The sequence below is a fragment of the Manacus vitellinus genome, unplaced genomic scaffold (genome assembly GCF_001715985.3).
Source record: "Manacus vitellinus isolate BGI_N305 unplaced genomic scaffold, ASM171598v3 scaffold_7_pilon, whole genome shotgun sequence".
Classification (NCBI taxonomy): domain Eukaryota; kingdom Metazoa; phylum Chordata; class Aves; order Passeriformes; family Pipridae; genus Manacus; species Manacus vitellinus.
The window spans coordinates 22,283,591-22,310,409 of NW_021940813.1; the positions used below are offsets into that span (position 1 = coordinate 22,283,591).

At 39.3% G+C, this 26,819-nt stretch overlaps 1 protein-coding gene across 1 annotated transcript in view; it reads right to left on the minus strand.

The window, feature by feature from the left end:
- Positions 1-5,043: 5,043 nt before the first annotated feature.
- The window catches only part of TUBGCP3 (tubulin gamma complex associated protein 3), a 48,676-nt gene continuing 26,900 nt past the window's right edge, over positions 5,044-26,819 (minus strand). Inside the window, exons 9-22 of the mRNA XM_029964764.1 lie at positions 26,243-26,311; positions 22,468-22,600; positions 20,988-21,154; positions 19,194-19,304; positions 18,693-18,801; positions 14,010-14,199; positions 12,587-12,722; positions 11,685-11,753; positions 10,736-10,871; positions 9,816-9,904; positions 9,552-9,683; positions 9,030-9,170; positions 8,350-8,466; positions 5,044-6,177 (exon numbers count right to left, since the gene is read on the minus strand). Coding sequence (XP_029820624.1) covers positions 6,007-6,177; positions 8,350-8,466; positions 9,030-9,170; positions 9,552-9,683; positions 9,816-9,904; positions 10,736-10,871; positions 11,685-11,753; positions 12,587-12,722; positions 14,010-14,199; positions 18,693-18,801; positions 19,194-19,304; positions 20,988-21,154; positions 22,468-22,600; positions 26,243-26,311 — 1,770 coding nt within the window. The 3' untranslated portion in view covers positions 5,044-6,006. The remainder of the gene's footprint in view (positions 6,178-8,349; positions 8,467-9,029; positions 9,171-9,551; positions 9,684-9,815; positions 9,905-10,735; positions 10,872-11,684; positions 11,754-12,586; positions 12,723-14,009; positions 14,200-18,692; positions 18,802-19,193; positions 19,305-20,987; positions 21,155-22,467; positions 22,601-26,242; positions 26,312-26,819) is intronic.

A 26,819-nucleotide genomic window follows, 5' to 3' on the forward strand; every position in this document is an offset into this window, starting at 1 on the left:
TCCTAGTGAGTGTTTCTAAGATACTAAATTTCATCATACTGCACCGTGAGGCAGTCCAGCGGCTGTAACTTACAGAGGGAGATGAAACTTTCAGGGGCTGGTTTTTAACTTTTTATTCTTCAGAGTGCATATTGGTTAAGACATATTTTCTCTGTCAGTCAGCAGAAAAAATATCCCTTGTAGTTTAAAAGAATAAGACAGAAATACTTTGCAGTTTTTTTCCTTTTAAAGTATTTAGGATATTGGTAGCACCACATGGGTAGCCCTTCAGCCCAGAAGAGTGTTGCACATTGTGTAACATCCTAAGATGGGCAGTAGTTTTATTCTCAGTTTCTGCATTTCTACTTTTAATGTTTCTCCAAAATGTCTTTAGGCCTTGTCAACCCTGAAAAGGAGGGGGCTGAGCACGCAGGGTCAGTTAGCAATGGCCCTGGGACAGGATACAGAAAAGAGGAGAAGCTGTGCTTTTTTCAGCCTGGAAACATGGTTGGAGAGACAGAGCCTCAGCTCTATTTGTATTTTCAGACACTGTAGCTTTAACAGCAAAACATCGAAATTACCAGCCAGAAGTGTGCATTACATAACTAACAAAATAAAAAACAGCCCTGTATAGTAAATACAGTAAATGTGTTGCTAGGAATTATTCTTTAACATTGATTTTAGTATATAACCATTTCAGTGTTAAAAAAATACAGTAAAAAGGTAAAAATCTCATATGTTTCTATTCAAAAATGTACCTGAATGGTGCTGCTGCCACCCACTGCAAGGAAAGCCACTTGTGCAGTTGCAGCAGAAGGACACTTGTCAACTTTTACTCTAAGTACACACATTTATGTAGAATTTAATATTGGTCTTCAGGCACAAAGTAAGATAATTTCTCTCTCATTTTTGTTAGGAATTGCTGAATCCAGCAGCCTGACAGAGGTGAGGCTGTCACACTTTCATGGCCTCGGGTCCAACCAGTCACAGGGCTCAGGATGCATCCCCCACAGATAGGCACATGCACGCAGAGCACATGAACACACCACATATGTATTTATACACTGCTGGCAACACAGGTCAACACAGAACAACACACAGAGCACTTACATGAACACAGGCAGCACCAACAGCTTCATCCTGCTGAGTTGGATGGAGGACCATTAGTGGGAGATATAGATATATTAGCAGGAGATCTATACATCTGTATATCTCACTAATACGTAATGTATGTGTATATATATATATATATTACTTCTAAAAATAAGTTTTTCTGCACCAGATCAGTGAGAGAGTAAGGGTGCAGGGTTCTTTCTGGATCCCAATAATAACGGCCTGACAAAAAACAACTTAAAATAGCTGCTTTAGTATGGCAGAATAAAAGCAGGTATATAAATAGGATAAAAAGAGGAATACAGGTAATAAGTAAAATTTGCTTCAGATGCTGGCACCCTGCCTTTGTGCAGCACCAGATGGAGCCTGGATGGATTTTCCAGTGATGCACTACACAGGTCCCATCCCGTGGAGGGTTCCTTCTTCCCACCACCTAGTGTGCAGGATGGGCTGGCACAGGGCTCTCATCAGGTTTCCACAGAGCAGCTGCTCATGCTGACACTCAGGCTGCTCAGTCACTAAGCACAAGGCCCTGTAGAGCAGACATATCTGTTCAATATTGTTAGTTCCTTGAACACACCACCTTCTGCAAGGCTCACAGTGCAAAGGTGGATCTCTCCAGCAGCTAGGCTTACAGGCAGTCCAGCCAGCAGCTGATCCCTGCATCCTCTCATCTCCGGATTCATTCGTCCTCTCACTGCAGTATCTGCAATTGCTGGCACCACAGGCATACCTGCCACCCACAATTCCACTCCAGTTGCTGCACTCAGACCCCCGTTACAAACACAGAGGAAAAGGGGAAAGGAATTTAGTGAGGAGACAGGACAGGCTATGTGATCAGATGAAGGGCAAAGATAGAAAAACATAGTGAACAGCATCCTATTTACAAACAACCAGCCCTTTTTATCTGCTTATCCCAATATTTTCCCACACTTTGTCCTTCCAAAATCACTGAAGAGAAAAAAGTGAGCTGGTTTTCCCAGCATTCTTAGTTGCATGGCTGTTCCACACAGTGAAGCATTTATATGAACAGCACAGCTAGCTGTGGGCAGCTCTGTAGCATTTCTGTTGTGAGAGCTTTGTAAAATCAGTGTCCTCCTTCACAGACATGAAGATTCTTACAGGAAAGCCATGCTTTGTGTTGCAGAGAAGCAGCACTAAGTAATGCTCGCAATGCCCCAAAGAGGGAAAACCCAGCTGCAGGTGAAGGCAGAGCATAAATCAGCAGAAGGGAACAAAAAAAAAAAAAAAGGAAAGAAGGAAAAAAAAAATAAAACTACCACAAAAACCAAAGATGGCATCATTAGCTCCTATCCCACTTCCAGGGGATCTTTCAGCAGAGCTGGTCCAGTTATTTCATGCCAGGGATTCAGAATCTTCCCCCCAGCCTGGCAATCGAGAACATCTGAGTGTGGCAATGGCTCTTCCAACACCTACAGGTGTGGGCAAAACAATCTCTGAGAAGGAGAATTGATCCCATGGCCTGAGAAACTGAAATTCCCAGGAACAGTTCCCATCCAGTTCTAGGGGATTTTCCCACAGAGCTGGAACAGATTATTCTATGACTGTATTTATTGATGCATCAAGTCACAATTTTCTGCTCAGTTGAGGTTTTAGTGCTCTTGTATAAGGTATTATGACAAGGCTTTTAACACAGTTATTTCCAAGCCCCAAGGAAGATCTAAGTATTTATTACTCAACTTTTGATCCACCCTCTTGATGATAATCTGGCCTTAACAGTATAGGGCCAAAAAAGGCTCACAAAGGTTCACCTTTTTTGTCTGTATAATTTTTTCACTGCTTCATCTTCCTTGAAAAGGGGGCATTGGCTTCCCCAAGCTATCCTTGTTACACCAGCTCCAACTGTAAGATTGGAAGATACAAAAAACTCATGTAGATGGAGATAAATGTAACGGCTGCCAGGTTAGGGGATAAGAGACTGGTCTCCACCCACAAGGGAGCATGAGGACAATGGCAGGTCCCCACTGGCCCCTTTAGCCTGGCAGTCAGAGCAACTCCTGCAGCAGTGAGAACTCTTCCCAGATTAACAGGTCCCTGCAGAATCACCTCAAAATGATCATTCCCAGCACAGCCACTACTGTTTCCTAGTGTATTGCGTGTCCAGGTTTTGGTAGTAAGGCACTACAGAGATGGCTTCTGTGAGAAGCTGCCAGAAGCTTCCCCCATGTCCTGCAGAGCCAATGCCAGCCTGCTCAGGAGGGATTTGCCACTGGCCAAGGCCAAGTCAACCAGGAATGATAGTAAATGCCTCTGTGATAACATATTTAAGAAGGAAAAAAAAAAGTTCCTGGGCAGATGAAAGTTGCAGCCAGAGAAGAACGGAGTGAGAACATGTGAACAACTCTGCAGACACCAAGGTCAGTGTAGAAGGAGGGGGAGGTGCTCCAGGCACTGTACCTGAGGGTCCCCTGCAGCCCATGGTGAGGCAGCTGTGCCCCTGCAACCCATGGAGGATACCCACACTGCAGCAGGTGGATGCCCAAAGGAGGCTGTGACCCCATGGGAGGGCCAAGCTGGAGCAGGGTCCTGCTGACCTCTGAAGAGAGAAGCCCATGCTGGAGCAGGTTTTCTTGGTAGGACTTGTGGCCCTGTGGTGGACTCATACTGGAACAGCCTGTGCCTGAAGAACTGCACCCTGTGGAAAACTGGCCCACACTGCAGCAGTTTGTGAAGAACTTGCCCATGGGATGGACTCACGTTGAAGAAGTTCATGAAGGACTGTCTCCCATGGAAGGGGCTCCACAATGAAGAAGGGGAAGGACTCTTCTTGCTGAGCAGCAGCAGAAACTGTAACCCCCATTTCCCTGTCTCTCTGCACCATGGGGTGGGGGGAAGGAGGCAGAACGTGTGAAGGAGGGGTAGGAGGAAGGTGTTTTAAGATTTATTTTACTTCTCATTCTCCTGCTCTAATTCTGTTACTACTAAATTTAATTAATAACCCCAAGCACAGTCTGTTTTGCCCATGACACTAATCGGGGAGTGATCTCTCCTGGTCCTTAACTCACAAACCCTACATTGTATTTTCTCTCCTCTCTCCAGTTACAGAGGAGTGATGGAGAGGATTTGGTGGCTACCTGATGTCCAGCCAGGGTTGACCCACCACACCACATACAGGTGGATTCATTTTGGTCCTCTAGTTCCAACATGGTGCTGCCTCTCTGGCCTGTGGATTGGCTAATGATAACATGGGATCATGGAAAATGTCTCTCAATGCAGTGGCCAAGAGTGTCCATGCAGCTAATTGTTTTTCCTAACAGTTTTGCCCAAAACACAATCACGTAAGCTTTGTTGTTCTTCCAGACTTTACAAGAACAATACAGTCCAAACACACCTACAAAAATGGAGTACTCCTGCCTGTCATATGATTTGTCACCTTGTGATGCCAAGATCCTTCAGCTTTCCTTTGGCACACCAAATATCACAGGCTTCAGAATCCATACTTGCTTACAGCTGAAATGCTGCCTGCAAGTCACCCAATGAGAGCAGCTGCACTGGCAGGTCCTCTAAGGCACAGGGATTAAAGCCTTACATGTGTTAACAAAAGTAAGGATTCTAAGGCCTGCACAACAACAGGAATCCTTCTGTCCAGAGGGGAAAACAGCTAGTCCAGGGCTGCAAGTCAGTGCATCATCCCCATAAGAGTTCACTTCCATCATAGCTCACAGCAGCCTTACCAGCGTGGCCTGGCAGGTGCCTCTGCTTCCCAGAGGTTCAAGCAGATCAAGAGCAAACAGCAAAAAAGGCCACAGACCAGGCTGATCTGAGGGTAATTGTTAAAGAATTGCACACAAGTCTTGGTGTACATAAGACTAGTACCAAAACCCTGTAATGGATGGGGATCTGTAAATCATTACATTCCTAATTGGAAGCTTCTCCTTTCTTACCCTGGAAAAAAAAAATCAAAAACTTTCAATTGCAAAAAGCAACAAGTTTGAAAGATAATTGTGGTTTTATTTTTCTAAGCTTGCACTTGTGGAACATAATAAGTGACCTGATATAATGACAACTTTGCAAAAGAAGATTCCCCCTTTCCCCAACTTCTGGGCAGCAATATATAAATATTTACAATGAAAAAATAGGAAAGACAATGAAGTCAACATTAGCCAAGTCAGTCTGTTTCTACATATCTGATTTTGAACATTAATTATTCAACCTTAACCAACACTTTCCTTCACAGTACTGAGGCTTTAACTTCATTTTTTAGACCTTATGTGCAACAGATACACTCCTGACTCTGCTTCTATAGTTTGTTCCTGTACAGTAACCATAGAATTTCCCCACTAAATTTTTATTCCAAGTTTTTAACTTTGAAAACAACAAAAAAATTAAATAAAATTTTATGTCTCCTGATACAAAGTTTCTTACACAGTCAAACACATCACAACATTGAAAATCAGCATAATGAAATGCTGTATAGCTTCTTAAATGGACAATAGGTCTGGGTCCTGATCTTTTGGCTTTAACAAAAACTCTCTTCAAATAGAACAAGTACATATAGAAAAAATAACCTTCTTATTTTCTTGTTAAAAAAGGAAATGGTGCTTTCTATAAACAAAAGAATATGTGATTTTCTGGACACAGATATAAGTTACAGTGGAAAGAGCTCAGAAAGCTTCAAACAAAATTGGCATTTGCTTAAAAAGATGATTTAACAAGTTGATTGGATGAGGTTCAATCAGCCCATTTAGTCTGGTAATTCTAGAAACATCAGTGTAAAAAACTCTACTCTTTTTTTGCTTTCTGCTATGCAGTGTCACACAATCACATGACTGAAAACATGTTGTCTGCAGCAATGGTAGACACCGACCACAAACGATTTGGTTGCATTATGTCAACACTGATTGCTGTGTCCAACAAGAGGTTCAACATCCTTCGGAGACTGAGGTGCAGTCCTTAGCAGCTGGTTCCCATGTGTGAGCTTCGCCTGCCTCTGGTGCCCAACGACACCCGCAGCCTGGGCTCTCTTGCTTTATAGTGTTCGTTGAAGTCCAGTCTGAAGCTGAGGAACCGAAGGCTTTCATCAGAACTGGTTGTCAGCAGGACCAAGAACTGCTGGACGATTCCCTGAAGGAGAAAGAAAAACCCAAGAGACAGCTAAGGAAACATCCCTGTTGGGTTTTGCACAAGAATGCCAGGTGGAGCCTAGACCTAATAAGGAGGCAGAGGGAATACAGGAAAAGGCAAGCACAAGGGTTCATATCCAATTGTTAACAAATCAGTCATGCTGGATTCATTCTTTCTGCAAAAATCCAGAGCTTCACTTTATCTTCCAATACCTACCACGCAAATCAGAGACTCAGTGCAAACAGCTCGGTCTTTTGAAGCATGCTCCCCCTTCCCCATGCCCTGCTGGCACTCTCCATCTGCCTGAAGGTTCCCAAGCTGCCACTGTCCTGAAAGACCAATTCAGGACCCAACCTGTGCCAACAGGAGACCTCACCTTGTTTCTGTGACACATATACAGTGCTAGAGCACTGCTTGCTTCAAACATAACTATTTGATGTAGGTTGTACAGCACATGGGGCACCCCAGAGCAGCAGAGCCTGTGCCCATTAGGGCAGTCAGTGCTACAGACCCAATGACTGGACTATGTATTTGGAGTGGTTTTTACGGAGGACTTGCACTCTGCACGTGGGAGGCACACCTCTGGATGCCACCTTCCCCTTTGGCTCTAGCCAAGAGACTGCACGAGCCCCACAGCATACAGGAAGGGAGAGGACTTAAGGGGGATGAAAAGACTCACTTGAAGAGTTCATTCCTGGTCTCCACCTAAATACTCATGTGGACATGCCCATAACTAGAGCACTCCATTACTTCCAAAGATGACTAAGGCTGGCCAGGGAAGTCCTGCATGGAAAATCCATAGAAGGGCTCAGCAGGAATACAGTCCAAGCAGGCAGAATCTACATTGCCAACTTGTAACAGTCCTGTAGAGCACACAAACTACAATTTATTTACAGCCTACACTTGAACACTTTGCCTCTGCTTCCTTCTGGAAGTGGGGGTGGGGGCAGGGAAAACTGCAATATTTGGACCCACCAGCAAATTCCTTCCAAATCTAAGCCCTTATATCAAAGCACAGGATATCTACAGCCTTCAACCAAAGCCACTGGTGTAACTGCTCTGTTTTGCTTCAAACTCTCGTGTGAACCGAACTCTTTTGACAATGCAGCACTCCATCCAGGTTAATTAAAGCTTGGCAAAGCTATAGGCATTACAGAATAGATTTGATGCAAAACACCAGACAGGAGGCCTAGGAAGAGCTCTGCACATGCTGTACAGCTACAAAGTCTCAGCTATAACTGTTAGAAACAATCAATTGTCCACTCATGAGATAAAATGAACACATGGGTAACAACCCAGCAATATCACTTCAAACTCATTCCTTTAGCTAGAAAAACAATGCATATTTGCCTAAATGTGTATTTATGCATATAAAAAACAAGAAAGATACAAGAAATACCAGCAGCAACAAGGAAAAAGCAGGTTCTACAGCTTCAAGTCAAATTCAGTATCAGAATTTTTAAAAAAAAATCTTAACTTCAGGCATGCCAAAGGACATAAATAAGAGAGGTTAAAAGGTACATCATGAGTATCCCGTGTCAAAGTCAAGAAATGATTTGGGATAGGGTTCGGTTTTCAGCTGACCTGAAAGGTTGCTGTGGCACAGAGTGCTGTGTCCCTCACATTGCGTTCTGAAATGCTTTCCCTGAAACCCAACAGCTGATTTTTCTGGGGAATGGGAATTCCCTATTTAGCATCAGATATAACAAACTAAGACAAAGCCAGAACAAATTACCACTAAAGAAGACAGCCTGTGCATGGTCCCCCAAACAGCTTATCGGTGAACTAAGCGTTAGGCCTTTAACAAGAAACTGTCTGCAGTCTTTAATAGCAATGACTTGCAAAGACAGTGTGAAAAAATGGAATGCAGAAGGAATTCTACTTTTTTATCCCTCAGATTATACCAAAAGATAGCTATTACTTCCACTACTAGAGGAAGAGGGAGACTTCCATGAAAAGACTCCTCCTTTGTGAGATGAACATAAATGATCACAAAACCTTTGACTACTAAGGAACAGTGAATACAGGCTTCTAAGTACGGAAGAAAAAAATGAAGGCCTAGATCCACAAACTGCACACATGAATACATAAGTTACACCTACTCAATATCTGAAATTCATTTCTACACATCAAAGCTTAGCATATTTAAAAAAAATATAATCTAAGAAGCACCTGGTAAAAGTGAGTGAGTATTCGCAGCTGTGAGCACATTTTAGGTATTGAGTCTTGAAATTCTTTCATCCTCTTGCTCTCTTCTTCCTCTTCTGATGCAGTTACACCCCACTTGCCCTACAGAGAGACCAAATGAGTTAAGAGGTCAAGCGTTACATGATGCAAGTTGCTAATTGGGCCACCTTCTGCCCAGCTAAACCACCATGCTTATAAAAATCAACTATTGCCAGAGAAAGACAAAGATGGAGCCTCCAATATTGAAACTATTGGTCCCTGTGGTGGTTGCACAGCACATGAAAGAAATCTGACATTAGCAAAGCAGGCAAGTCTCTCACCAGCATTGCATGTCCCATAGACTGACAGCATGAAGGCAGATATGGAGCTCTGGCATTTTATGCAAACAGCTTCAGAATATTAAGGTCTTTTTCATTTACTTCATCTAAAAGAGCCCCAAATTTCTCATCCTCTCAAGTCCACTAGAGAAATCTTACTCAGAGATTCTGGGCACAACCGAAATCAAAACCACCAATCACCAGTTTTGTCTGCAGTCACTAGCTACTGCTAATGACTTTTACATCTGTCCCAGATACACTTTTTCTTTTTGGTGTACCTCTACATATCAAAAGACAAGCATATTTGCCCCAATTCGCTATCATGTTCTAGTAGTATCCTCACCACACCTCAAGCTCACGCTGTTTTTTCCTCTCTTCAAATTGCAACCTCAGTTGCAACTCCTCCAGAGCAGCTCTGTACATTGCATCTTGGGCATTCTGGAGCTCAATGATCTGATCAAAAACTGCTCGAAGCTGGTTGAGAAGTACCTGTGAGACAGTCAGAGAACAAAAAAATAAAACAATTGTACAGCAAGAGTTTTAAGTTACTACTATTCTCCAGAATATGAGTAAATAAAAAAATCTTTTTACACACAGCTGGAGAGACTGTTTTGCAAAGCCCTACATCAGTGGTTGCATAATCACATAGCTTGTTAGGACCAAAAACAACTGGCCCACATTGTAGCAAGTTTTATTATCAACATGTGTCACCATGTCTGCGCAGGAGGTATAGAATTTACCATTATAAAACCTTATATCAAAGGAAAAAAAATTACTTTTCTCTTTGCTCCTACAATGCCAGAGAAGGTGGTTCCTAACACATAAACCAAGATCATAAATTTACAATTGAATGCAAAGGAGAAGATTTACCCTTGAATCACTATCCAGCAAGCACCGAGCTATGATTGTGTCCAGAAAAACTTCATGAGCTGCAATGATATGATCCAAGTCCTGTGCTTGTTGGACCTTGTTCCAGAGTTCATCCCATGAACATTCAAGCACCTGAAGCAATGATTCAGAATTTGGCTGTTTTGATTTGCTAGATGACAAGCTCTTTGAAATTTAAGAGACAACACATACAGAATATTAAAAGTATTTCATTTTTAAGTAACTAATTGGGTGGATAGAGTATACCTCAAATGTAATGTAATACTGCATTTGATGAATGAAATGGACCATTTCTGATGCCAGAACGTGACACTGATGCAGCACCCCAGAAAGCTCTGTAAAAAATTCAAAGAGATGGCATATTAAAGACTGCAAGGACGAGCACAACCATATGTCAGCTTGGTAAATTTTTTTCTACCAGATTGAATACTCCATAAAACAGCCACTAATCTTAGACAGTAGCAGCAAGATTGGTTGGCAACAGATGAGCAAACAACATTGCAGCTATTTTTTACTGAAAAAATGTAGATAGATTGGAAAAAATTTTCAAGAGTGAGCCATTACAGAGGCGGACAAATACAATAATCTCCACTGAGAAACAGGATCAAAAAGTCCCAGTCCGCTAAACATACACCAGAGCCACTACACTTAAGAATTTTCCTATTTCTTCTCAAACATCTTTCTCTTCTTAGCCTCTTCTGTTCTTAGCTAAACAAAAGCAAAGGGAATGAATGAAAGTAAAACTAGTAAATTCCAAAGTGTGCATGTATGAGACTTAATAGTTAACAGGTAGCAAAAGTGAGAGGGATATGCAGGGTACAAACAGGAAGGCATCAAAGAAGATGAATAAAAAGGGATAGGAGAGTGAATAAAAAGAGATAGAAGAGTTACAGTCTCACAACTGAGGCAGCATGAAGATACCTATATCAGTGCAACTTTTCAATTCAGTGACCAAGCATTAAAAAAAAAAATAGGAAACTTCCACTTACAATAATGTTATTTTACCTTCATCATCATTCATTAAACAGCCAGTCAAGAGGAGCAAAATACAAAATTTATCTGTCCCAACAGACATTTTTTTTCCCCCTCTTAATACACAGTTTAAAATAAGATGCAGTCATCTAAATCAATTTTCCAAGTATGTCATCCATTTGGGCACCTCTCACCTGGCATACTTTTCAGCAGCTTTGCATTGCACATGTGCCCCTTCCATATATCAGTAAGGATATACTCCATTCTCTTCGCTCTCCAAAGGAAATTAAATACTCTTAGATAGTGGCTCATGCACTCACGTGTAAACACCTACAAAACAAAGAAAGTATCAGTACAAATTTAATAGACACAGTATATGTTCTGAAGTACCAAGAACCTCTTCACAGTCCATCTTATCTGATCTATGCAGTTTACTGGTAAATCTTGTAAAAAAAAAAATAAATTCCTGGAAACCCCAGAGCTTTTGGAAAGATCTTTTCTTGAGAGTTGAACAGTTTCCTAACATTCGAGCAGGCAGAGGGCACTGCTGGAAGTGTAAGAAGGGGTGATGATGACAAAGCCTAAACACTGAGCTCTTAAAACTACATATGAAGATTCCTTCTGCTCGTCAGACTCACATTTTGTCCTACTTAAAAAGTTCTTTACAAGTTCTTTACAGAGGTTAAATGCATTCTGATCAAGTGCAGCTGACTCCTCAGTAGTTCTAGTGAACACCACCTATCAAATGCCATTTAGACAACATAAATACATTCTCTTCAAATACACTCCTCCTCAAATATATTCTCTCCTCAAATATATCCTGGTAAATTATCCCAAGTTAGCATCTACAGTCTAATAACAATAAAAGAAGAGCACTCCATTTATCAAGTACTTGCTAAAAACTGCTGGAACAAATTAATTACTAATTTTCAGTAATGATTGTTTTAAATGCAGTTTTTCAGCACTCACAGTTAACTTCTAAGAATTGGCTTAACCATTTTTACAGGAGGCACATCCTAGACAAAAAAACCCAAAACTCTAATCTTACACTGCAGAACAAAAAAGATTATTTCAATAAAAAGATATTTAACAATTCAATTCAATACCCAAGACACACTCACAGCCAGCAGTATATGACATTACCGTTGCTATTGGCCCATCAACATGATAGTCCAAGCTGAAGACATCCCATCCAGTGTCTCCAGGAGATACCTGTAACACAAAGATATACTACTTCCAGCACATATTCAGAACATACCAGTGCTGAAGACCAACTCTTGCTTAGTCTTTCATCAAAGGCCTATGAGAAAACAAGCATCCACATCAATAAGAGATACAGGAGTTCCTTATTGAAAGTAGTAGATTAAGCAAAATTAATCAGAGTTTGATACATGGGTGAGATTCATCGCACCCAAATGTTGATATTTGTAATGTCAGTGTTTCTCCTTTGAAGCTAGTAATGGAAAATGAAGGGAAGGAAAAACTTCTTGGGCAGGACTACAGACTTATTTCAGATGCTACAGCTCTTCACAAAACTCCCACCTCTAGGACTGGAGCTTTCTCATTAATTCCAGTTTCTTACCAGAGGTCTCTTTCATCAGTTGTGCTTTCATTGCTTCCCTCTTCATAACTACAGGCAGAGACACACACTCCAACCAGCCCCTCCCCAACTCAATTCTTCTAAGAGCAACAGCAGTAAGACCTGTTTGCCAAACCTCAAATCAGGGCATCAAATCCTGTTAGGCCCCAAATACTCAACTTCATATTGTCAATGGCTGTAAACACACAGCTTGAAACACAAATAGATAATAGACAGGAAACAGGAAAAGAAGACTTATTAAATGAGGTTTATATCATTCAAAGTAAACTTATATGGAAAGGGGGGGGGGGAAATGTGTTTATATATACATATGAAAGTTTTGTTTAATACAGATGACTGCCTGTACACACACACACACACAAAAATACACACACACACACACACACACACACACACACACACACAAAGGTATGTTTCAGGTCAGAGTCACCATTATGCAACAGACCTCCAGAAGTCGAACATCCAATCGCTTGAGAATCTCGGGATTATCAAACTGGGCATTCGTTGCCCTCACTGCTGTTTCAAGGATTCCAGTTAGATTATGCTGATATAAGGTTGTAGCTGGTCGTGCAAGCTCTGGCCTGGTGGTTATGAAACAAACAGTCACAGCATATTACTGAAGTATTCTGCAGTAGCAGTTCAGTAGTAACTGCAGCACATAGCAAAACACTTTTCTGACAGACATTCAAAACTTCTCATATTACTCCTTCAGTCTTATTCATGAAGAACATCAATGAGCAAAATATTTGAGCAGAGTATGAACAGAATACAGCTATTCATATGCAGCTATACTCCTGAACATCACCATGAGGAGTAACTTCATCCTCAATTTAATGCCAGTAATTTGAAGTTACCAGGATTACTAGCTTAGCTATTTTGTAATTTGAGTTGCATTCATATCTAAAATGAGGCAGATTACATCATTAACACACCAAACTAGTAATTCCATTTCAGTTTTGAGAAACTTACTGATAGCTTGGGCTTAGAAGTGCTGACACCACACAAATCCACCCCCTCTATGTAACTTCAACTATTCAAAGAGTTGCAACATGCAACTCTTGCACTCTCTCTCTCCCTAAGGATAGTACTGAAAGACCTCTCACTACATTTGCCTCAAATATAATACTGACTCCACAAAGCAACCCTATTCTGCTTAACATCAATTTTCAGTTTAAAAAGCATGGTCACATATGAATCGTCACCAGATGATTTTGATTTACAAACAAGTTAAATGAAGCTCTATTACAAAGTTTGCCCTCTATACCATAGGAAAGCTTTGGAAACAACATTTTTGATAAACTAAGTTTCACTAGTAGCATTAGCATGTAAAAGCAGTGAGCTTGCAAATATACTTTAAGATCTGAAACCAATAGTTGTGGGTGCACCTGAGTGCTTAAAACAGAGGGCAGTGAGGCATCAATTAAATTTTTAAAATTGCATTAAAGGGTTTTGGCACAATGTTTTGGACCAAACAACTCCAAAATACAGAGGCCTAACATTCCCAGCAATGCTAACTAATGGCATCACTAGAAATTTTCTGCTTAAAACTTGCTCTCACAGGAGCAAGAGAAATGCTAACATCCTTGAGGTTGTCACAGGGCAAGAATAAAGATAACTATATTAGTGCAATTTTTCAAGACATTGTTAAATAGTACTGTATATACCTCTTATCAAAAAGGAAGAACAAAGTTTGAGCCTCGGGGTAAAAGAAATTAAACTGAAAATAGAATTTAAAAGTTATTACTCAAAGGTTTAACTGAACAAGATACTTGGAGGGTCTTCTTCCAAAAGCAAAACAGTTTCTGTGCTGATCATGCACATTTGGAAGCATCAGGAATTCAACATAATTACTCTCCCAATTCTCTTACTTGAGCAAGTCCATTAAATGCCTGATGAAGTCTCCTTGACCAAGCAGTAAGTAGCGCCTCATGGCCTGCATATGTTCCAGTAAATTGTACTTCTTATTGAGAACATCCAGCAGGTATTTGCTCGTCTCAAAATAAGCTGCATCAATTTTCTCTTGGAAGGCATTTTCCAGATCTGTGAACAAATCAGCAGCTTAAAAAAAAAAAAAAAAAAGAAAGATAGATTAAAATTACATTAGTAGTTTTTCAAAACTGTGGTAAATAAGCTTTGGAGTTGAAACATGCAAACAGACAAACTATTTCTTCTGATCCACTATATTATACATTTGCCATAGCCAAAGTGAAAGCAAGTCTAAAGCAGCCTATACTTCAACAGTATTACTTTTAATTAGTGCCCAGCTTGTACTTTCCAATAAGAGCTCATACTTTTACACTGAGTCATCACTTTTACACAAAGAGTTGGGATTTTCTAAGCTTGTTGAAGTACTGCAATTTACAAAATCAAATCATTTGAAGGAGATCTAAAAGCTCAGAGTTAGGGAAAAGCTTTGTTGGGGGGATCTAAATCAGAAGCCACTTCTAAGGCAGGGGACTGGGGGAATAAATCAAAGAATCAGAATGTCAGAACATTCAACAGAAAAGAGTTCCCATATATAAGAGAGAATGAGAGAAAATGGAATATGCTTCTGTTACCTGGGGGATGGCCATCAACCTGATATTTTCTTCTCCAACTTTAATGCATGGCAATTTGGGGACAGAAAGCAATACATCGCCCTTTAGCGGGAAGCTTATGTCACTATTTTCTACAACTATAAGCTTATTAAGACAGGGACTGCAATAAAGCTGTCATGAGATAGCAAGAAATGTGGCCTCTTCAGGCAACATGGAGCAATACTCCAAATAGTGGATTTTCAACTATCATAAGATTCAGACCTTCCACAGTGTTAAAGGATTTACTCCCACTTTCAATGATTTTTAACTACACAACTATTTCTCTAAAGGTAAAAAACCAAAGATCCAGATACCAAATTAGTGTAGGACAGTGCACTGCCTGCTCCAGGATTAGTCTCAACCTGCACTGCAGAAAGGAAAAAATTAAAACCAAGTTTTGTGTTGTTCTGATGGCATTCAGCCACAGTTAATAAAATGTTTATAAACCAAAGAAATAAACAGTGGTTCTAATACAGAAGTCACTCTTCAGTGAGGAAAAATTCACAATGTCTAGCTCAATGACATTCCCTGAAGTTTCCAAGTTCTCATTCAGTAACCAGTGAAGCTCTCCATAAGAAAAAAAGTGCAATAATATGCAGAGATGTCAAAGAGATGACACTTTTTACAATACTTTGCTATACTCAAAATCCCTACACTAGGGGAATAGTACAGAGTCAAGTAACACACATCAAACTTAGGGATGTGAGAATTAATACAGCCTGCAGTAAGGAATCCTCCAAGTCCCCTTTCCAGTAGGTGACAGCAAACCGAGACAGACAGCTCACCAAGATCTCTGCCTCCTCTGGTGAAGGCAGAGATCTGGTGTGATCTGACAAAGCAATTCTGGTATTGCTCAGGTAAGGAAGCATGCAGCAGTGCTCCCACTGTTGGCAAAAAGGGAAAAACATCAGTTCATGCAAATGCATTTGTGTCACTGCTACAGGACAACAGGGCAGTGAGAATCCCCAGTCAATTCTTTCATCTGGTCTTTCCTTGTCAGCAGATCCCATCCACTTTACTGCTCTCTTCCAAAGATGGGTCCAAGCATGGCGGTTTGCATGCACAGTGGCACCAGCCACCTGATCTGCCACATGGTTTCACTGCTGGCTTTAGAGGAAGAAGGAAGACCTTCCAGAAAGGGAAAAAAATCCCAGAGTTTCATAGACAGAATACAAGAAGCTCCAACACCCCAATGATCTTTTGCAAGTGTCTTTTCTCAAGAAGCAAGCCTAGCAGGTAAAACAAGAGAGGGAACAAGTCAAACCAAAACCAGTTACAAGCGAACACCTTCAGCTACTAGACCCAAAGGTTAGGCCTAGAGCTGGCTCAAAGCAGAGGCAAAGCCAACAGGCAATTTCCTAGCTTGCCTATGCCAAGCCTACCATGTCACACATGCTGGTCCTGCCTCCACTCAAGTAGGGGTGAGCAGATGTAAGGCAGTACCTATGGCTGAGGACACATGGACCAGTCTCAACCTCTTACTGTCCCAAACAGAAAAAAAAGCCCTTCCCCTCTCCTTAGTACTGCTCTGCTTGCCTTGAAGGAAGTGACCTGGCCACAGCCCTGCATCTCAGATTGGAAAATTCAATTTTACACAGGTACCTGTAATGCACCATGTCTGTATACACACACACACACCAGCACAGGGAATGCAACATTCCTGCTTGACATGCAAAACTGCTAAAAAGGTTGTTTGCATCAACAAACAAGAGGCCTAGGCACAAGTTTTGAAAACTGGAAAATTATATTAGTACACTGAAAAGTCAGAAATGGGTAAAAAAAAAAAAAAGGGTCAGACTAGAAGCATTAACACAAAGCTCCATGAGTTGCTAATGAAGGTAGCATATAGTCCATTCAGAAGTCCCCAAACTGTGGACAGCTAGATGTGGGAGCTGCCTCTTTTACTATCCCTCTTCCCCAAATGCTACAATTCCCTGTCAGGCAAGATGACTAACTTTTACACAGTTTTTTATCTGACTTCTGTTTTAATACACGTTCAGACCGTTTTCTACACCACGATTACTTCAGCATCAAAAGGAAACCAGGGAAACACGAGAACTAAGGTTCCAAAGCAAATGAAAGAAATAAAACACAGTCAAACCTGTGAAATGGTCAGATTTTAAAAGAGAAAAAGCATCCAGGCTGGCATCCTAGCTTTCCAGCAGTAATGATCTGAAGGGATGCTCAGGATATTGTCAGATGGCACAGACAAGCAAGAAAGGAAGCATTTCCAACACCAGACATAGCTGTTCTTTCAGGATTAAATGGGTAAAGTGACCTAAACACAAATGGAGTTTCATGCAGAATTAAAGCAGTGCAATACCATGAGGTATTCAGGCTGCAGACCATGAGCTCAGCACACCTTCAGCACACTGTACATAGTAACATCTGTTTCTAAAACTACACTTCTGTCTCAAACAGTTATTCTCAGCACTTAAGATAATGTACTTGCTTTGAAGCTCTCATCCCCTAAATAATAGGAAACATATATTTGTGCACATCTCCCATTCAACCAAGGAGAGAGAAACATGTGCAAATTTAAAAAACAAATAATAATTTATGGCCATAAATGCCACATAAAGTGGTGAAAGTAGTGTCAACAAAGAATGTTTTTTCCTTTTTCAGGAGTAGCTGACAAGATGACTGTTCAAATGCATTTACAGCCCTTATTCACTTAACCCTGATCCCTCTTTGCACTTAAACTATATCTTTGACTAGGTAAGCACTGTATGTCATATAAAAATCACATTCTTAGATGACATTCTTCCAGACATGAATGGGATTTTATTATTAGAACATCTTTCATGGAGGTGCTCATGCTAGAAGTCCATGCTGTGAACACTTAACATAAAAATTAATCCAAGGTTAATGCAGAGGGGAAAAAAAAGACAATCCCACAAAACCAAGCTTCAAAGTCATATGTAATAAAGTTATAGTTGAGTACAGGAATAACAGAAAATACATAGTACAAGCTGTCAAAGTGCAAAGAAGCATGTTCTTAGCAAACAAGAACTTGACTGAAAACCAAATATTTAGATCAGAGAAATTATCCCAGTGAGCCACACCTTAACAATTAAACTATCTTTAGTATATTAAACAAGTTATCAAAAGAAGTTATAGTAGCAAAAGAGTACTTTCATCAGAAGGCAGCAAGTTGTCCTTTCTCCTAGATGTAGCAGCATCCTACACATTCTTTGCTTAGTTTACACATAAAATCTCCTTGGTTCAGATGTTTACAGTTTTCTATCTTTCATCACAACAATGTTAATTTGATCGCAATGAATATGCCACCAAAAAATAACCTCAAATAGTATGTAAGTTCTCACTAATTAAAACTGGAATTTGTTCTACATAAAACAAAATAACCTGAAGGAATTCCAACAGTTAAATTTTGGTTTAATATTCAACAGCTGGCAACCCCAATTTTAAGTAATCTTCAAAAAGAATTTTACTAACTTTCCACATACTCAATTTTCTTTGGACATACTGGTATAATGCATTTACAGACAGGTTTCTGTCCTGTTTTTATTGCCCATTCCCTTATTTACAACTAATTGAGTATTTATTATTTTTCAATTACAGAATCAATTCAGTATTATTATGGAATTGTATGATGGAGTATATTTGATGACAAGTCAAACATACTAATTCTTATTGCAGCACACCCTGTTCCCACCCAGCTCTCTCAACAAAAAGTCAGCTGAAGGCAGACTGGTTTCTGAATGGTTTCATTCAGAAATTCAGTACATTAACAACTATCCAGCAAACCTATCAAATTAAGAAAATTACAGAACATGCATCATCATACATCTTTTGGAAATATCAAATATCCATTAAAATATCTATGTTTTAGGGCAGATGGGACTTTTTTACTCCTTTCCATCCCACTATTTAAACAGTCAATTTACAGTCTAAACAATGTAATGTACAGAGCTCAGTTCAAAGGGAAGATACTGAGTAACATTAATACTCTACCATCTTTTGAAGACTCTGCAGATTTTGCCACAGCAATCACCTTCGTGGATGGAGTTTGATCGTGACAAACTTGATGTAAGAAGTTTATGGATTTTCCTATTAGGAGGACCTAAACAAAAAAGGATTTTTTAAAAAAATTATTTGCATCTAAGGAAAAAAAAACCTAAACAAAATAGCCACCCACAGACACCAGGACAACAAGATATTTTCTTATCTTTCTGTGCTCTTAGCTTCACAATCCCAACCACAGTAATCCAGAACTTCAATGCTAACACGAAAAGGTTTTAAACACAAACTACTTTTCCCCCTCCTTGAGATCTCCTTAAACAAAGTTTAACAATTAGAGAATGGAAAGGAGAAACAGTCTTATAGCCTTCCTCAGCAAACAATTCTAAAACTCCTAAGATGAATATTTACTGTTAAATTTGGCCTCTGCTTTCCTAATGAAAATCTAAGTGGAGGCACAGAGCAAACAAATCAGATTACCTTTTGGATTCATACCTTTTTTGATTGCTCCATTGTAATAAAAGAAGGGATCATTGATTTCCTCAGAGTGTATTTGTCATGCCACAACCGATCTGTTTTAACTGTAGGATCTGAAGCTACAAAAAACTGAAGATCGAAAAAATATTAAAAACAAAAGATTAATGTAAACTCTCCACCCTAGAATTTAACTTCTGTATTCAGAAAACTGTAAAAATATTTTGAGTTGGTTTTCTCACTTGCATAGCTAACATGCAGAGTTGTCCTGGCAATGGATATGTAAATGGTATGTTGACCAACTTGAACTCTGAAGGAAAAACTTAGAACAGCTCACATAGTTTAATCTACTCTATATGTTATGAAACTTTGACTACCTCAGGGTAGTGTACTATCTGTAAAACATCCACTATGAAATACAGTAGCATGTAGCATTTTTCCAACCATTAGTTATACAGTTAGGGTAGGAGATGAAGATCAAAATATAATATGCTTTTACTTTGCTGGTTCCGTTTTTACCCCTAGTATTTCTCCTATTATAACAGATGCAGAATTGCAGGGGAAAAAAACAAAAACAAAACCAAAAAATCTTGCAATTGAACTGCTGATCAAATGCTACAGTCTCTCAACTCCATACAACAGAATACTCTGATTTGTAAGAAACTAAAACTACTTCATTAGTTTTGTTAAAGTGACTTTTGGATGGATTCTGTCCTCATCCTGTCAAACAAGATATCCATTTTCTTGACAAGAACTTTTTTCACTGCCATCAAGAATGGCCAATTGTCTTTGTTCACAAACTCGGCCTATGGTATGAAAATTGTAGTTTTCAGTACAATACATCCAACAGTGATCTTCAGTATTAAGAACACTCTTACACTACACATATAAATTTTTAAACAGAGTTGAAATCTAAACATAAGACCCAAAACCAATAACACCTCACACATCTGAGGAATAGGTGGGAACTACTACACTACTAGAAAAGGATTCATAGACCTTTTACACAAGTCACCTAATGCTGAGCTTAAAGATCAGCTGTGGCTGATATTTGTACTAATTTGACCAAAAGAAGCACAGAAACAGACAGCATATTTCACTCTCAAGTAAAATCGCTCAGATGTGTCTCGGAAGTGCTCAACTAATTTTAAAAAATTATTTTTTGGCTTCTTGGAACCAAAAAAAGAGTCAGTTTAAAGAGACTTTGCTGATAGGAGACAAAAGTGTTGGGAGAGCTTAAAAAAGCATAAGAACATTTGTAAGAAGAAAGAGGACAATTGCTGGAACTTGCTGTTACAGAAGTCACAACAAATAACTGCAGAGTTTCTACAGCAGCTCTCAAACCATAAACCTCTTCTACCCAATTTTACAGACTAAAGTTATTTATCAAGCTGAGGATTACAGTGAATAGTCAGAGTAAAACATTCTGAACTTCATTCCAAATAAAAGGCCTGCATTCTAAACAGTTACAAAGAACTCTGCATACAATACTACTGTTACACTAAGCAAGAAAACTTAGAGAAATGACTTTATCTCTCTTCAGAAGCAAGCACCTATTGTCAGTCCACTATTCTGACTCTACGAGACAAGACCTAGGCTATGCTTTATTGAAGACAACATCCTGCATCATTGCAACCTGCAAATATCAAACTGACTGAAATCATGAATTCAAGTGGTATTTCATGTTGTTATTGTATGTATTGCTTACATATTATACACTTTCATCACTGCCTACTTTTCAAATTCTCCTCTAGGTTTCCCACAGATGCCTCAAAGCAAACAGAGATAAAACATTTACCATAGCACATACATTACCTCGTGGTATGTGTCCTCCAGCTCTCCGTCATATATCCAGCGATAAAGGAAATTCAGTACAGGATGGGATACGAGGCCAAGAATGTGCTGAACCAGAGACCTCATGTAGGGATCTCCTGTTTTAGTATAGGCATGAACTGCTGAGGCTAGTTCACCACCTTTTCTCCCTGTAAGATCATAGGGAAGGGGAACAGAAATGTATGAAGGAAAACCATATGCACCCCATTTAAATTCAGCAGCCATTGATTTCAGCTAGTCATGTGTCACTCAGACCATGCTGAACAGCAATTCTAAAATGTAGCAAAAGTACATTTTTTAATGTTAACAAGGAATACTCCTAGGTTTTAAGGCATGAATTATTAATCTCACTAAAGCATTAAGCAGAATTCTCTGCCTACTTTATGGTAGCTTGGGGGAATGCAAATTTCAAGGCATCAGATAACACACAAAGGTTGATGTCATGCTTTTCTTTCCCACTCTCCCCACCAGAAAAGCATTAAAGGAGCCTTAGTAAGTTTTCCTTCCCTCCTGTACTTGACGCTCTCAGATGTTCTGTGTGCATACATGCACACAAACACCTTTTATGCTTCTTAGTTACAGTTTCCACTATAGCTCTGTTAGGTAATATCTCCTGTTTCCTCACAATTGAAAGGTAAGAGGCTGTCAAAAACAACCCAAAAAAATAGAACAAATATTTGTTCTGCTGTTATGCTGCATAGCTTAAAGGTTCCTTGCAGCAAAGACTGTAGAATTTAAAGTTTTCATGAATGTCTTAAAAAGTAAAGCCCATTTGTTTTTTCAAATTTGTTACAAATTCCAATAATCAAGGTAAAGCAGATGTTGTAGGGTTTTTTTGGTTAAGATGCTCTTCCTAAAGAGCAACAATCTCACCAATCTGAAGTACCCTCAGGGAGAAGAATAGACTATGGGTCAGTTACTGGCCAAAGTTTTGGTCAACTCCAACATAACTCCTCAGCACTTCCTTGTGGACTGCCAACAGTCACACACTATTTGCAGATTTGTAAAGTATTGTTGATTCACATTAATCTGCAGACAAGTTGCAAATGATTTCTATATGCTATTATATAGAGAGGAATTGCATAATACTCATGCATAGTAAAGAGACAGCCAATCATTTCATAATGTATTAGTAGGATTCTTTAAGTGTGACATTCTCTGAAAGATGATTAAATTGAGTAATTGAAAACAACATGAAAAATGCATGCTTAAAATTGGAAGGATCTCTTGAGCACATTCTTGTTTCAAAAAAGCAAGAAATACAGATGTATCAAAACAGCACTACAATTTGCCATGTTTTGTTTAAACTAATAGAGCAAATCGTCTGGATTAACTACTCAAAATTTAAAAAAACAAACCCCAAACAAGAAGTAATATTATTGAAGAAATAATATTATTGCTATCTGGCACACACAGCTACTCAGTTACATAACTTCCCCAGAAACAGTAATGTTAAACAGACCTTGACAGTGATCAACGAGTGCTGCAAGGGTCTTTAACCTTATTTTAGGATCATATGTCCAGACTAGAAGGCGGCGAAGTGTCAAACTGCTCTCAAGTCCCAAATTCACACCCTGATCATCTTCCAGTTGCAACTGAAATCAAAGAAAAAGACATGTCAAGGAACAAAACTCACAAAACTGAGGCAGAACTGATGATTCACAGTTTGTGTTCAAACATTAGATTTTTACACTTGAAATACCCAGTGTTGTGTGTTCTCTCATTAAATCACTGGGCCAAAACCTGAGAGCCAATCTAGTGAAAATAAAGAATCAAGCACAAGTGAAAGAACAGTGACAAGCAGAAGTGTAATAAGGCAGACAAAGTAAAAATGACAAGAAAATTAAAGAAAGTAAGGTGACAGTCACAAAAGGAGAGAAGAGCAAAGGAAAAGAGAGCAGAGATCCTGAAAGACAGCAAATACTGGTCAGAGATGCTCAGAAAAGAGTAAAGAAAAAGATCTAAAGGAAAGGCAAAGTGTAGGAGGTAAACTTTTTATTACTGCACTCCCAGTTTAGTTTAGTTCAACATGGGACAAATTTAGTTCAATGTCTTCCTCCAGAAGCCATTAGAATGCAAGACAGTTATATAGTCAGATTACAGAATTACTACCACTAGAAAAAAAAATTTAAAAGATACAATAAGAAAAATCTGTCACAAAGTGACAATCTTCCAACACCATGGAAAATAAAAGCCAAATATTTGCATCTGAGATGCAAATGCACATCTCATAAAAGATGGGATAAGCAAGACAAGAACACAACCTAAGAACACAGAATACAGAGTAGTCCAAGCAGACTAACTCTTAGAAAAGATGTTGTTTCCTGTATATGACAACCCATTCACTCTATGCTTTCATATTTGTGTCATCCATATTAAGCTCAGCCTTAAAGCCAGTTAGATACATTAGTTTCTGGATGCTCTTGGGTCCACGGGTGGATTTTTTTTCTTTGGAAATTGGTAATGATAAGAAAGACACATGAGCAAAACCCATCCTTTGACTTTAGGTAAGAGACGGTAAATCTTCATCATGGAAGCACACTTTTAAATGGGCTGACAATGTGAAAACAGTCTGCAAGGAAAAAACATGAAAAGCTTATGGAACAGTATACAGTACACTCAGAATTACTCTTTCAGGGGCAGAAACATGTTCGGGGGAAGCTGTGAAGACATAATAAAAAGTTACAGAGAAAAAGACAGTACAGAACCCAGTACAGAAGCCTGTCAGTACAGAACAAGATTCTTGTTGTTCTATGCCGGAATTGTAAACTGGAACTGCACCTAATAACTCTTAAGCTGGCAAACTGTATGATCTCCCAAATCTAAGAATGCAGCACACACTCAATTTCAAGTCACAATTTTCTGCATGTTTTCAACTAACTGAAATGTACAGGGTATTGTCCCCCATCCTGCAGTGTGACCTTCAAGCCTTCCCGGCCTTCAAGTCACAAAAGAATCTCTCCTCCACTGCTGGATCTTTTCTTTCCCTTTCCTTTCCTTCACAGCCTTTGGGGAGGAATGTTGCCAGGGGCTTCTTGAAAATCCAAACACAACATGACCCTGGGAGCCCCTTTCAGTTAGGTGCTTAGGGACCTAGATTGCCCAGAAACTCCAGCATGCTACTCCATCAACACTGTGCATTACAGACACCGTACTGACTGTTCCCTACGTGAATGCACTTAATCAATGGGCTCAATACACTCAGGAACTCTCACACTGGAGATGAATCTGGGAAAGAACATGAAGAGCCAAACAAGAACAGCAGTAAAAGTAAGATTGGGAAAAATGTGTGTCCAACTCCTGAATGATGCTGGGAAACCAGTGACAGGAGAAATGGAAAATGCTGAGGTACTTAATGCCTTTCATGTCCTGTTATTTTGGTAGTAGTTGCTGCTGGGGATACCAGATGTCACCTGAGATCAGAAGGGAAGTCTGGAACAAGGGAGACCGAGTAGAGAAGGATCAAGTTAGAGGACACTGAAAAAAAATGGATATGCATAAGTCTACAGGACCTAATGGGATGCATCCTGCAGTGCTGGGGAGGGAGTTGGCCAATATCACTGCAAGGCCACTCTCAATTATCTCTGCAACACAGTAATTAGAGGAGGTTTCTGATGACTGGGAGAAAGCAAATTCACTCCTTTATTCAAGAAGGAGGAGCCATAAAACTACATACTGGTGAGACTTGCTTCATTCCCCAGGATGCTGACAGAGCAAGTAATCCTAGAAACCATTTCCAAGTATGTGAAGAAAAAAAAAAACTTTCTCAGGAAGAAAAGCTCAGAGAAAGGAAGAGGAAGTAGGAACATTTGTGGCAATGGAGTTTGTCTTCCCAAGCAAGTGTTAAGTGTCCCGATGCTCTGCTTGCCAGGAAGCAGCTGGACATCTGCCTGTTGATGGGAAGTAGTGAATGAATTCCTTACTTTGCTTTCCTTGCACACACAGCTTTTGCTTTCCCTTCTAAACTGTCACTAACTTGATTGACTTGTCTTTTTGTCTTCGTTCTAATTTTCTCCCCATTCCTGAACAGGCAGGGGTGAGTGAGAGGCTTGGTGGGTGCTTGGCTGCTGGCCAGGGTCAACCCACTGCAAAGGCAAACACAGTTCAAAAATAAGTGATCCCAGAGCTTTCCTTTCATTTTCTCCTTATAGGCTTCCCCTCCCACCACACTCATCTCTTCTTTTGAAAGGTTTAGTGGAGCAGAAAAGGTAGAGAGAGCTGCATTTCAAAGAATTCATAAATATTTTCATGACCACGAAGTTTTAAAAGTTAGAATAAATCAAAGCTCCAACAAATCATGAGAGTAAATGTATTTGAGAGAGAGCAGGAAATAATTACAAAAAGAATAACTGGATAGCAGCCAGGAAAAACAAGCAAAAAGCATGTATGACAGGCATTCCAAAAGTTAGGAACATTAAAGAACTGCAAGTGAGTCAAAAGGAACAGATGCCTTAAAAACATTTACAAAAGCCTATGACTTAAACCATACAGATTTTTAGAAGCTAGAGTTTTAAAAGCCAGTTTAATTTAACTTTAGATAAATTCTTAGAATAAATTTTTCTCCATTACAACTAACAAACTCCTTGAAAGCCCTACATAAAAAAAAAATAAAAGGGTAAGCACAAGAAAAAAAATGTATTTTATTTTAAAGCTAGCATCTAGGAGCACATACTATAAACATTTGTGGACAAACTGCAAAATTATCAGTACTGAGTTGGTCTATATGTTACAGAAAAATAGTAAAACACTGAAACATCTGCAAAGCAGATGTTTTTACTCTTATAAAATAACTGAAGGGACAAGAAAAATGCACAAACTGCCCCCAGTAGAAGAAAAAGTTGGAACTGTTATTACTAGTTGCTGAACCATTGATTGAAATATCTTTTTTTTTTTCCTCTCAAAGATGTGTCACTGTTTGGGATTTGAATGATAAAGGTATTATGCAATATGAAACTCTCAAAAAGGATGCAAACCAGGGACAGTGGCTTAGAAATACACACCCTATTCCTTGCTTATGTAATACATCAAATGCCAGTGAATTTCTAAGAGAAAAATATTCAAGGGTACATACATCCAAATAGTAAGAAATGTACAAGTTAGAGAATTATGTCCACTGTCAACAGAAACTTCTGTACACCCTTCACGTTCTAATGGAATGCACAGGTATATCTTTCAGGAGTTATTTAGATAATGTAAAGCAAAACAGGAACGTTAAATTTAAGAACCACTTAACTTACCTGAGAATGTAAAACAGACAGAAGTCGGTAGTATTCTTTAAGTTCCTGATGTAAGGCTGCACAAAAACTCTGTATGAGAAAGAGGAGAGGGAAAAAAGGAAGAAAAAAAATGGAAAAATAGTTAGGAAAAATCTTTCTGGTCTAATCTAGAATAGTTTTAATTCTATCACCACACTTTCAAGGTAGTCAGAAATTTCCTGAAGGGAATCAAGCTACAAGTTTCAGCACAAAAGCCAAATCTTAGAAAACTTGCCAAAGTATAAATGGTGCCCTAAGAGATGCACCTATCTTTTCCAGAAATATATACACATTGTCAAGTTACTTTGTTTCTTGCTGTCTTAACTCTATGAACAGATTAAACTATAACAAGTGTAACTCTTCAAATAGAAATATCATCTCAATAACAGCACTAATAATTAGCACATAGATGTGCAAATTATAACATGACCCAGTTAAAGTTCTTTTTTAATAACCATGTAAAATACAGTATGTAGTAAAGTAATAGAGCTTCAATTTCAGGAAGATCTCTAACAACAGAACACAGAAGTCAGGCAACCATCATTATATTTACAGTATA